At 44.0% G+C, this 13,462-nt stretch overlaps 1 protein-coding gene across 1 annotated transcript in view; it reads right to left on the bottom strand.

The window, feature by feature from the left end:
• LMO1 (LIM domain only 1) overlaps positions 1 to 13,462 on the bottom strand; it is a 61,920-nt gene that overhangs the window by 16,551 nt on the left and 31,907 nt on the right. Inside the window, exon 2 of the mRNA XM_082485866.1 lies at positions 162 to 375. Coding sequence (XP_082341992.1) covers positions 162 to 375 — 214 coding nt within the window. The remainder of the gene's footprint in view (positions 1 to 161; positions 376 to 13,462) is intronic.

Genomic DNA, 13,462 nt, shown 5'->3' with positions numbered 1-13,462 from the left:
GTAAAAAGCCATGCGTAGACAGAGGATGAAACTCCACCCTCTTCTGGGCAGGGCTGACCATGCACAAGTGTGTGTTTTCATAGCAGAGGTTTAGAAAAAGAAACAGCTGGCGGCACACTGAGAGGCTTTGGGAAGAGCCCACAGTACGTTCCTCTATTTACCTCAGGTAATCTCTGCGGCAAAGAATGAGATTTGCTTTTGTGTAAAGAGTTGATCCAACCTCTCCAAGACGACAGTCGCAGCAGGCACACTTTAGACAGTCTTCATGCCAATACTTATCCAGAGCCTTCAGCAGGTACCGGTCCTTGATCTTGCGGTTGCAGCCGGCACAGCCCTTCTGCTTCCCTTTGGGTTGTACGGATAACATCGGCACGCCTGCAATACAAACAAAGCGTTTCGCTTAGAAGATAGCCGAAGAGCTTGAACAGGTCGCCTGCGTTTGGGGTAGCGCTGTGAGCTACAGGTAGATCTGTGGGCAAATACTGCTGCTGGTTTCATTACAAGGAGTTCACGTTGCAAGAAGCTGATAGCCAAAGCAATTCAAACTTCATCTGCTGTCGCGGGGTAAGCGGGAGCGTGACACTTGCAGGAACGCGGTGCTTTTTTTCCTAAGGCAACACAAAGCACCCGACTTTTTTTTAATTAACATCTTGCAGCAGAACAAACTGGCTGCAATTTCAACATTTGCTTTCCCCCCCTCATTACCAGTGCCCTTGTGTTGTTAATTACCTGCCACAGGCAATTATAAAGATCAGAAGGGCCCCCAGTGTATGTACCCCCGGTCCAACATCTTGGCTGGATCGAGCTTGCTGGGGAAAGGAGAGGAGTAGGTATAAAAAGACATGGTGTGCCACTGTTTTTCCTCTCTTGTGAACCCCGCTGGTCACAGAGGCCTCAGTGAAAGCTAGAGCAGCCCGGGGGCTGCTCTAAAATAAATGTTATTCAAAAGCCCTTGAGGACTGCTGAGAATAACCCAACCAGTGCCCTTCTACCGCTAGTGAAGCCGTGCTCCTTAACCAAAGCAGAGCTTTCCTTCTCCTCTTGTACCGCTGGAGAAGGTAGTAAAAAGCCAGGAGTTTTTTCCTCCCTGGAAACCCCTGGTGGGACTGCAAAGCAAGCACGAGCCAGCTGGGTACGAGGTGGCGACAGGACACTCAGGTCACTAGGCTGGTGGGGACTTGCTGTGGCCACCTTCCTCGCACTGCTGCCTCCTGCGTTGTGCTGTCCCCCAAGCAGCTAGTGCCCCCCTCGGCGAGCACTGCCACGCTGTGAGGCCCGTTGCCCTTCTCAGTTTGAGGGAGAGGCAGGGGAAGATTTTACGGAATCAACAGGCAAGGTGGAAACATAAACGAGGATTGTACTGTGGGGGGGGGAAGGGGACAGGAGACGATGAAAGAAGAAACGAACTCACTGAGATGCCAGAACCCCCTTTTCTCTACAGCCTTGATTTTACTTTGTTACTGATTCTTATCTTTTCTAGTGTCAATCGCTAACGATGACAATGCTGGGCCTGTAACGAGCATGCCGTGGGCTTAGCCAATGCAGAGAAGATAAGAGGGGACACTGGCTACGGTAGCAGGTGTCACTGGTTATATACTCTTACACAAAGTTAAGCCACCATTTCTGTCGGAAGCACCGGATGTCCCAGAAAGTAGCAGCTTGATAATGGAATTATTAACAGTCCCTTAACCGGAGAGGACCGAGTCAGTGCCACTGTATTAAGTGACGTTTGCTGCTTTCCTTAAAAGCCAGGTTGACCTGACAGTGGCTAATGCTCAGCACATGTAAAACCCACCACTCCTACAGTAATAATTGCTTTGTCAGAGCTGCAAGCAGACGACAACGGCCCTTAAGACACCTCTACGCAAACAGCAAGGTATCGATCCATTTATTATCAAAGTGGTCTCAGCAGCACGGAGACAGGTCAAGTAACATTCAAAAACTCTTAAGGCTTAAAGAGCCCTCCTGCTCTTTGCTGCGGCACACTCGAAACCCGCTTGCAAAGCCGATACAAGCAAACTTTTGACGCCAGTGACAAATATGCAATAATTAAGTGAAAACTTAAATCTGTGTTTGACTGCCACATATGCAACCCATAATGCTCCTAAGAGAAATCCTACGTAACACAGCCACAGAGAAACACTCGCACGTTTGGAAAGAGGCAAAAGACAGGGTTGTGCCAGAAGTGTAATATACTGGGGGTGCTGGAGGTCAGACTGCAGAAAGTCCTCTGCTCCTGGCGAGAGCTCCTTACAAGAATGAGGGAAGCGGCCCCCTGGTTCTGGACACAGCACTGTTTTTTGGTTGGTTGGTTTTTTGGTTTTCTTTTTTTTTTTTTTTTCCCCAGAATACATTTCAGGAGCAAAGAAACACTTCACTTTTTGAGTAATTTCTTTTTCAGAAAACTTAAAGCCCTCATCCTATGCTCCCTCCAACTCCACGCCAGGAAAACAGCACACCCTGAGAAGGGGCTGCCTTATTCTGAGGCAGAGGAGGGGGCATACATGAATTTGCATTTGCAAACTGTGTAAAATCAGTACCAATGATGAAAGAAAATAGTTCGCGCCTATGAAAACTAAGACCTAGATGTGCGAATTATATTTTAAGATAGGAGCCCTAGACACCAGCGAGTCATTACCCACGCTCCAAACAGGCTCTCTAAATGTGAGCTGCGTACCCTTAGAGGCAGAAGAGGATTTCTTACAGATTGGGGTCATCATACAATTCTTTTGCAAGGTTCATCTACGCAACTTGAGGATCCTGCATCTGGAGGCGCTGCAGATTTCAAAATGCAGATTCCAGATAACCAGAGCCCCTTAAACCTGCTGAGTGGCTGGGGTTTGAGATCATCTCTGCAATTCAGAAACACAAGATCTTCAACCAGACGGGGCTTCCCAAGACCCTGGAGCACTTTTGAAAGCGGTGCCCTTTCAGAGCTACAGCTGCCCTCACCCAGAGGAAGGGGTCCACCGTAGGAGCGGCACGGTCAAGCCCAACGGCAGTTCCGTAGGGTTGAAACCCTGGCTGGACCATTAGGAGAGGTTGGTTTGATCAGCAAGGGCAGGTTGGCAGGTTAGGAGGGTCTCCTGAGGTGGCAAGCAGGCCTGGACGGCTGTGGGCTGGCTGTAGTGGCAGTTCTTCTTCCATCTGTGGCCTTGGCAGACCTCACTCGCTGCGGCCATCTCAGTTCCCCACTATTGCAAGCACACCATTGTCTTATAAGAAGCTTCCGCGAATAAGGGGAATGTAACACTTTGATTTTCTTCTAATAACTAGCAAAGGCACAGATATATATATTTTTAAACAGTACCTTAAGCAAGGAAAAAAGCTATGTATTTGGTCAGCGTTCAGCAGGGGGCTTTCTAATGAAAAAAGGTACCATTTCAGAGATCATATGATGTTCAAAGCTGCTATTCCCACTCAGATAATAACGAGCAAGGTCAGCCTCTGCTGGTCAGGTTCAGTGTTTTGAAATTACATTTTGGTCTGTGAGGCTTCCCTCCGACATCCCAACCAACCGGTCTGCACGGAGCGCACACGCCACTACAGAAAGTTGCAGCTGCAATTAGCTGGCGAGTTGACACAGCAGGCAAGGCGTGAAACAAAATTTCAAAAACTGCCAAACTTGATCAGCAAGGGTTCCTCGCGTGCTTGCCATGTCATTTCCAAGCAACAAGAGAGCAGCATCTCGGAAGCTTAACCCCTTTCACGGTCGGAGGCTTGCAGAGAGAGGACACAGCCAAGACCAAACCCCACTTTCCGCCGCCTGCCTCCCTTCCAGCAAATCCCAAGCAGCCTGGGCTTTGCCGGCAGAAACCACCAGGAGAGCTCCTCTTTCTTTTTGGAAAATTCCCCGCTGCAAGACTGCGGTGCTGCTTCATTTCTCGATGTAATTTTTTCCCCAGTATTTACCCCAAAATGCCAAGACACCTTGTTCAGTTTGATCAGGGGCACGTGGCGTCTAACCGGGGCTGTCAAGAAACAAAGGGCTCACCTTTGAGAAATTCCACATGTGGAGGATCCCATGTGGGCGAGGATTAGAAAATGCGAAGTAGTGTTGCAGAGGTAGGAAAATTAACAGCTGGACACTCACCCGTTTAAATAGGGGATCACAAAGGGAACGCTGATTGATTACCAAATTCTGGAAGTACCATCAAGTTGCTCTCTCATCTCCTGTTGCTAGCTATCCATCGCTATCTTTTCTTAGAAACAGTAGATGAAGCCTTTCTATTTTTGGCTACCTACACTCCCTTCCTTTGCCCTTTACAACTTAATAGACTTGCTGCTGGTAAATACAAAACAAAACCTGTTCTGAGTGCTCGGAGCTCCAATGCGCATTAAAAAATTATAGACACCACCTCTGGACATACTGAAATTTATGGCTGTGTCTAAAGAGGCTGTTATTGCAGAGAGTAATCTAAACTTTACCTCTATTCACAGTCGGACAAACTAGCTTTAATCAGCCTGTATCTTCTCAGTCGGGGTCTTTCTGTAAAATTATTCAGCTGACTTTATAACACAAGTGTCCACTAAGTACACCTCTAAATTTTTCTAAGCCATTTTACTGATATTTCTATTCACATGGCAATCAGCTGCAGTTCCTCTAAGGGCACCGTTCATAAAGCCTCGTTTCCAAGTGAGCCTGGAACTTTTTATAAATGGTAGACCTTTTAAATAACAGTTATCTGCAATGGTCCTATGGCGTACGGCTCCACAGTGCTCTGGTCTGCAAGAGAGCTGCTGGTCCCCTCTGAAAGCGTGGAAGTTCACCACCTAATTTCTTTAATGCAACTCTAAAGGTTAATTGGTCTGAAAGAGTAACGCGGGACCGCTAGCTAATGATATATGCCTCAAGGCTTTGCAGCTTGCCTGTATTTTATACAGTCAAGTCCAGAGCTTAAAAACACAGGTGATACCACCAGGACGTTTCGGACCCCCCTCCGACTTCTCGCAGCCCCCCTGGGCCTCCCCCTCTCCCACCCGAGCCCTCCACTGCACCCACGTGTGCCGAGTGAGAGCAGCAGGAGCTGAAGGCGGTTCTCCTCCACCTGCATTTCATGCCTTGTTAGAGGGGGCTCCGAGAAGTGCCGCCACTGCACTCCTCATTACCACTGCAGAGAACTAAAAACAACCCTAATGAGGAGAGCCAGAGCGTACAGCACGGGGTGGGAGGAGGGACGTCCTCCCACACTCCCCAAGGAATCTGGCCAAAATCTTCAATTTGCCATTTATGACAGCTAATTAGTTATTCTATTCAAAATCTTTGCTTTAAATAAAAGAACTAATTATACACAAAGGTCAGTCCCCCACCTCCTGTGAAGCACACATAATTGGCTTATTTCCCCAACATTGTGTGTATGTTTTACACAATGCTTTCAGGCAGATGGCTTTAACTCTTTCCCTCTGCAAGTTTTTTGGTGGGGTTTTTTTGGTGGTGGTTTTCCTCAGATTAGCTACTTTTACCGTAAAAGCTTGCTCGACAAAAAAGCAGTTAACTACATACACACAAAATATATCTACTCCCTGAAAGGTTTGTGACAACCACTCCAGGGCAGTGCTTCCTAGGCAGTCGTACAGCACCTTACGCAACACAGCACCGGGATTACGGTTGTATTCTCCACCACAAATTCTGGCTTGACCAGTGCCTGCCAGACACAGTTACCGTATTTCTGAACAACCCCTCTGCCAAAGACCACAATTATTGCAGGTTTATGTTACGCTTTTTTCTTCTCTCTTTTTTTCTTAAAGTATTTTTTGTTGGGTTTTTTTTTTTTTTTGGTGGTGGTTTGGTGTTTTGGATTTTTTTTGTAATTTATGGAAGTGATTACTATAGGGACGCAGCATTCCAGTGCTAAAAGCAATTCTGGTTTAAAGACCAGAGTTTTGGCAGTTGGGCAATTGAGCCTAGGTTTCAGAGTTCCACTTGAGGGAAAAAATGTTTATTTCTAGCATCAACACTCTTTAAATGAGCTGACCTCCTTTTGCTCCAATAAAAAACCCAGCATTTGGCTGCAAAAGATGAAAAAGTAACTGAAGGGTAAGAGTAATCTTATTAACTCCTGTCTCATCACAATAAATAAGCTGCAGTCTTATGTCTTTTATCAGAGGATCTGATATCATTTAAAAGCATTAGAGCCCTGCATCACCCATTTAAGTAAATGCAGACAGTCATTGCCAAAAAGATGCAGTGAATTTCATTCCCTTAAAAAGAAACTCACTTTGTGTTCCCAGTATTGTATTACTCACCTTCTATGAACATTACACCCTGTGAAACAAGTTAAACCATGCACTTCCATTGAACGGAGAGTACGTCGTCTCGGGCATCTTCACCAAGAATTTCATTTGAAGAATTATGGCCGGCAAGGTGAAACTCATCATGTCATCTGTATATCCAATTAAAACATTACATTTGGAACATCAAGTACTTGCAACTAAATGCTTATGAACAAGCCTTAGACCATTCATCAAAATTATTCAATGAGCAACCACAGTCTTTTTTCATTTCCAGTTTCATGCTGCAATACACGGCAGGTGATTTTTACAGTGGCTTCAGCAATTCATTTGTGGCATTCTTTCTTCTGAGTCACTACTGTACAAATTTCCCACGCATGGCAAAAAAATAGTTGGGGAGGGCAATTAATAGGATATTAACATATATAAAACCAACATTTTGACCAGTACCTCTGTTTTAACTATGCTGTAGTCCTCCTCCCAATAACACAGCAATTTTTTTGGCCCTAAAGTTCTGAACAAGCTATAGAGAAATATATTGTAGAGCCAGTGTCCCCTGGCAGCTTCAGCTGCCTCAAAGTGATCCAAAGCTTCATGAGTGGTTTAATCCCCCCCTCCAATCCCCCGTGCAGAGACCCTGTTTTCAAGCCATTTGCTCAGGTAGACCAAGGTATCCAAAATAATCATTCTCATCGTCTGAACCTGTACCAAGGTAGGTCCTGATTCAGGACACAAGGTTCAGGGTTAGAATCTAGATTTTCATTTTTCCCCAAAGTTTTGAGACTTCCAGTACCTGCTTTAAGACTCTCTCTATTACGGAGTTGCTCTTACCAAAGAACAACCTGTAGCTATAAAGCAACACATGGCAGCAGGACTGAATGCAAACCATAATAACTGTTGCTGCAAAACAGTTTCTATAAATCATTCCGGTAAGTAACATTTTCCCTGTGCTCATAAAATATGCTTGTTTGAGCTTTAATTTTTCATAATTGGCATATGTCCAAAGCTTATTCTTAGCACATGTAGCGTTTCAGTAAAACCCATTTTTACTGTTTGAAGCCCTGGGAACAGTGAAAAGACATGCAGTTTTCTTACACCTTCAACCTAGTCTGAGAACATTCTGATCGAGTTTTCTCGATTAGTCACAATTTAGCATCCTACAGACTGGCAAAGGTCCTTATTTTAGGTGGCCAGTTCCCTCCTTCAGTGTCTATAGAAAAAACTCTGGCAACGGAGAGACTATCCTCAAAATGCCTTTCCAGTAGTATGAGAACATCACAGATGCGAAAATTATTATGTGGGATGGCTGGCTTGGAATTCTTCCCATATTCCTCAATATCCCACTGATTTGCAGGTGACCAGTGAAAAGACACCAAGCTCCAAAGTTTCCTGTTGGGGGATTTGGATGTTAAAGCAAGCCAATGGAAGAAGAATGGCTGAGTCAAATGATCACAAAGGTAAGAACTCACCCCTCCCTTTTCGGCTCATTTAGACATAAACTATGTACCAATGTTAAATACAGGGAGGTTTTTGTCCCTCCCCCTTCCAAAAAGGAAAGAAAATCCAATAGAAAAACCCTATATCAAGTTAAAAATCCCAAAGAGTGTCGGAGAAGTAAAAACTCGAGTCAATTATTTCCAAGCACACGTGTATTACTACACAATTCTCATCTTCTAGTTAAAATGCACTGTTTAATGTATTACTACTGTGGTTTCAAGACACGTGCAAAGATGTGCGATGCAGGAGAGCTCAGGTTTAGCAGTGAAACGTTAACATCACCCTGACAGATTTGGTATGCTATGTATGTGAATATTTTAAGGAGAACAGAACTGTATCATTGCACGATCATCATCATCATCATCTTTTCTTCTGCCTCTTTGCAGACATATACAATGTCAACCTAAGCTTTCGGCAACCTTAATAGAATTTCAGTGCCCACTGCCAAATGGCCATTTGATGTTCTGCTCTGTGTACACTGATGAAGCAATCTGTCACAAGCTTTAATGCAGGCAATGATGACTATCCAATCTAAAGCTTTCACAGGCTTATAGAAATTTCTCAAGACTTTTGGAGCCTATAATAATTTGCGCAATATCACAAAAGAATTTGGAATCCTGGTGCTCTGTGTTTAATGAAATATGAATATACTCTTTTAAATGTTTCTAGAAGAAATCCTACTCAAGCCAAAAGCATATTTTACACCATCCATCACCAGAAAGTTGTGCTGGCGACTCTGAAATAGCAAACGCTATAGTGATTGCTAAGTTATTGCAGTATGGAAAGAACAGCCCCTCTTGCCCCTGTCTAAACTTACTGCAAAACCAAACATTGATGCTCATGCCCTCCACTAGATTAGTACAATAAATATACAAGGACTACAATCTATTTGCATCTTCATTTCCAAGAGACAAGCAGAGATTCGCCTATAAAGAATGCAGAGTCCCTCTACTTAATGCAATCCATGCAAGAGATACTATTGCTGCTGACCTAGAAGTTGAGAAATAGACCTCCCGAGTGATTCAGAAAGATGCCGTTATCCCCAAAAGCTAGCCTCTTCTCCCTTTCCTAGCAAAACCAGACCAACCCATCTGCTATTAAAAGTTGAAGGGAGAAGGGCAGAGAGAGCTATTTCCTTCTCTTCTCATTGAAAGGAAAAAACACAACACAGAGTCCTTTGCAGGACTATTTGCATGCTGAGCTGTCAGACCATGCACTTTCCATTAAAGAGATAGCATCCCTTTTCATAAGTCCATTTGGGATCCATTTTAGTGTTATCTAAAAATCAAATCTACATGGTAATCCTTTTAATGTACTCTTGACTTTTAAAAACAGCTTTATGTTCCTTCAGGAAATGTTTTAAGCCATTACTCAGTAATTACTACTCAGCCACGAAAACACTGATCTTTTACAATATATAATCAGTTTGCTGACTTAAAAAATAAAGCAGACTAGAATTTTGTCTCATGAAAGCAGCAAAGAAAACCCAAGGTTAAGAGAGCGTCCTGTCTGCCCCCCAGCCCGGTATTTCAAAGGGGTATGTTTTTCCTGTTGTATAAGAGAGGGGCTGAGGTGGTCACAGTTCCAAGTTTCTGTGTAAAGTCTCCGGGCGTGGAGACTCTCAGTCTCAGTTTTGCATTGGTGATCACTGCCCAAGTAACCAGTAACTAATTACTGATTTAGGAAGCGGAATTTGTAACATCTTGGGTATAAACAATACCCTAACCTTTTGCAAGCCCTGAAGTTTTGAAAGGCTGGCAACATAGGAAAGCCACGGAATTTGTGGAGTTGCTTTGGTAAGCTTCAGCTGTACAAGTCGCAGAATAGGTGCCAAAAATGGTTCACATCTAGTGCAACTTTCCTGGATTTATCCGGACCACACCTGCAGTCAACACAGCAAGGCCTAGCCGAACTTCAGGGGCCTGAAATTACCTTGAAAGTCCTACCGCCAGCTCCTAAAGGTTTTGCCTTGCTCCCTTCCAAACTCCTCTGCCCACCTGGAGGTGGCTGGGAGGCAGAGGAGGGTCTGAGCAGGGTGGTAAGCCAGCACTGGCTTGCCCTTTCTGGCAGGAGCCAGAAAGAGGACAAGAGTGCGTTTTGGCGAGTTACAGCTCCCAGCTGAGGATGACCAGAGAAAAGCTCATGACTTCAGTAATGCAGATGCTCAGACTACAGGAGGTCCCTGGACATCTTAGTCTTGGATGCCATTTAACAAAGACCTTAGACGTTTATACAAAGTATAGCCCACCAAAAATGGGAACGATTCTTCCCATCCCACCGCTGACCCCAGAGAGCACAGCATCCTTCTCACTCAACTGCTCCGGCAAAGGCAGTTCAATATTTCACGACTAGAAAAAGGGCAGGGTGAAGTTTGTCTGAAAGAACTTGCTGTACCTTGCAAATAATATCAGCTGAAGTTCTTGTTCTCTTAATGCCACGAAGATAGAGAAGACGGAGAAAGCGGAGGCTAAATACTTGCATTGCTTCTGTTCTTCTGTTTACTGAAGTCTAGTTTAAGCTTTACTTAGCCACAGCTTGTGTCCACAGACAGATTTTACTCTACCCCATTTCGCTTCTACAATTAGGACAGAGGAAGTCCTGCATTTGGCCATTTCCCCCTTCATTCACAGGGAAAGGTATGCAGACCCCAGTGCACCAGTGTTCATTAAACATTTGTTATAGCTGCACTTGGCTAGTAACTATATGCCTCAAAGTAATTTTTGTTATTCTCAACTGATTAAGTCTGGGCTCACAAGCCACAGCTGGCCATTAAGGCTACCCTTCTTTGGAAGAAATTATGCTGATAAGAATTAAAAGTGGTTTCTTGGCATTAGCTGTTGTATACTCATTCTATAATGAGTTCCTTTGAGGTGATGTATAGAGACAGGATTTGAGCACTATTACCCTGGACAACAGGAAAGACCCAAGTAAAATTGCAAGACTTTTTTTTATTTTTTTTGTTTCTTTTGTTTCTTTTTTTGTGAAATGCCCCAGAAAGGCTTTGAAAACTCTGCTGCAATTCACCATATATTTCAGAATAAAGTGAGCACTAAGGGTTTGGGGCAAGTTAGCATGACATTTAGTTTGCATTAAAGCATCTTAGAAGTCATATGAAATATACCGTAACAGAGCATATTCTATTCTATTAAGCATTCCGGAGCACCGCGGTATTCAGAATATGGATGAGAAGCTGGAATTGCACAAGACATTCCTCTTCTTATGGTTGACCACTGAGTTGAATTCAAGCTGATCCTAAGGGAGCCGTTTTCATTAACCTACAGTAGCTCTCTAATCCTATTCCTTGAATTTCAGACCACCACCACTACAAGAATTTATAACCTGCTGCCTGCACTTTGGATGGTACTCACACTTTACTCTTTTCCTCAATGCATCCCGCTCCTCTGGATCATTACCACTGCTTCGTGCAGCAACTGATCCCCTTAAAGTGGAAGTCTGCTCTTGAATTCAGTTATTTATGCTCCATTTAATTCTCACCAACATAGGTGACGATGCCGATGGTTACACTTGGTTAAAAACAATGAAAAAAAAAAAAAAATCATATTTCCTAGCCCAGTGTGCACAACTGAAAGCCTCCTGAAATGCACCACCTCCTGAAGTCCGGCCTGGATATGTATCTACTAATGCTTTGCCTGAAACCTCAGACTAAAAAGAAATTCTAAACCACTAACCTTCAGCTCCCAAACCGCCACACTTCTGGGCCAAAAAACTTACTGAGCAGCTTTTCCTCCGCTCCATTTCCATGGGAGTCTCTACCGCTTGATTTGCTCAGTTTTCGTCCACCTCATCATGAGATTCCTGAGTGCTGAAAAGAACTCCTTCACTGAACTAATGAAATAAGGAGTCTTAAGTGCCCTGCAATGCTTTTTAGAAAAGTCTGTATCTCCAGATGAGTCTCAATTTCACAGCATCAGGGAACTGTGTGCCAAGGCACTGAACTGGAACGCCAGGGCTAGCAGGAGTTGCAGACAACAATGCTAACATCAGGGTTATTTTAGATTAGAGTACTTCCAAATCAATTTTGGATTCAAACTTTTAAATGCACTCTCCAGAAGGAATCTGCGCTGACGGACTATTTTCAAGGCTAATTTTCTAAGCTTGAATGAAACTCATTCTTATCTAAGAAAAAGATGCAAGTAACCTTTGCCAGAAAGGCTGGGTCACAGCTAGAAAATTAGGCAGACGAGTCCTAAAGAGGAATAAACTACCTAAGAAAACATCTGTAAAACTACAAACAAAAAGCACTAGTGATACTGTTGGGAAGAAATTTTAACTGAGACCAGAAGGTGTGACGACATTTGGGATCCGAGGCACTTCTCCTACAGCTGAGGTAGCCCATCTTCCACAAGCGGTCCCATTCTAGCCAGGGGTATGGGCATGTTCTGGGCTACCCGGGGCAGCAGAGCTGCCCTCCAGGACCGTGCATCGTGCTGAGGTGGGATAAAGAAGGAGCTGAACATCCGCAGCCTGACGGCAGTTTTTTGCCGGACTAAAAATCCTGCAGAATTAAGACAGATCCTCAGCACTTTACAGAAAGAAAGCGGTTGTGCCGAGAAGGGAATGTGTAAGACAGATGGGAGAGTTAAGGTTAAAGTTCAGACCAGAAGCAATTAAGACGGGTAAGAGTGCTCTGCAACTTGACACAGGTTTGCTTTGTATTCAGAACTTTTCACTAGCATTAAGTGTCTTAACTTGTGTATAGAGAGATTATAATTAAAACCTGACAAGCTTAAATTAGCCATTTATAAAAGGTTCTCCAGAAAGCTTTTAAAGTAGACTAAACATATCTATTAAAATGGAAGAAAGGAAAAAAAAAAAAATCAGAGCCATTTTCAGTTACAATAGTTTTCCCTACCTAGATATCTCAAGAGATTAGACAAATTTAAAATCAAAGTTCTGCAACTGTCCAAAGCCACTTAAAAGGGGGGAAAGGGAGGAAGTGTGGCAATTAGAAAAACCTTTAAAACCCCCTCTATTTAATAGCCCACAGTCCTTTGGATTAACATAAGCACTCCAGAAACCCCATTAAAAAAAAAAAAAAAAAAAAAAAAAGGGACCCTAATTTCCCTTCAGGTTTTTGAGCACTTCAGGGAGTGCTCTATTATGGTTCCCCGGGGACGGGGGAATTATGTCAATCTGCCACGAGGCCGGGCAGTTAGCGAGGGAGGCAGGCCGAGAGCCGGCTTTCACCGGGCCACGCCAATTAGAGCGGAGGGAGCATTGTCACCTCACACTGGCTATTTAGATTAATTCCTCGCATTTCAATGCCATACAATTTTCCTACGAGTTCAAGAAACTGAATCTAAAGAAAATTTGCTCTTTTTCAAAGAAAGAGACATATCCACCAGTGTCAAATGACACCAGGTAATTTATTCCCCCTCAAAAGAAAATAGCTACAAATATTTTGATATTTCAAGAAAAAGTTCACAGACTATAAATACCTGGAAACGAGGTTTGTGAAAATAAAAGTCATTAAGGGCAGGGCTGCTGCAAAGTCCACCTCGATGCTTCCAAATCGTATTCGATCCCTTCTTTACCTGCCTTGCCTTTTCATAAAGTAAATGCAGTACTCAAGAAATACGGTTGGGCATCTAGCTGGGACACAAGCAGCGAGCTTTGGTTTCCCCGCGCACATCTCCAGCCCTGCCATGTCCTCCTCTTCTCTGCTGCACAGGTCACGGGCGCAATCCCAGCTCACTCTCAGTACACCTTTCGG

This window comes from Vanellus vanellus, assembly GCF_965231255.1.
Source record: "Vanellus vanellus genome assembly, chromosome: 6".
NCBI lineage: Eukaryota > Metazoa > Chordata > Aves > Charadriiformes > Charadriidae > Vanellus > Vanellus vanellus.
This window is presented reverse-complemented; position numbering and strand designations above follow the sequence as displayed.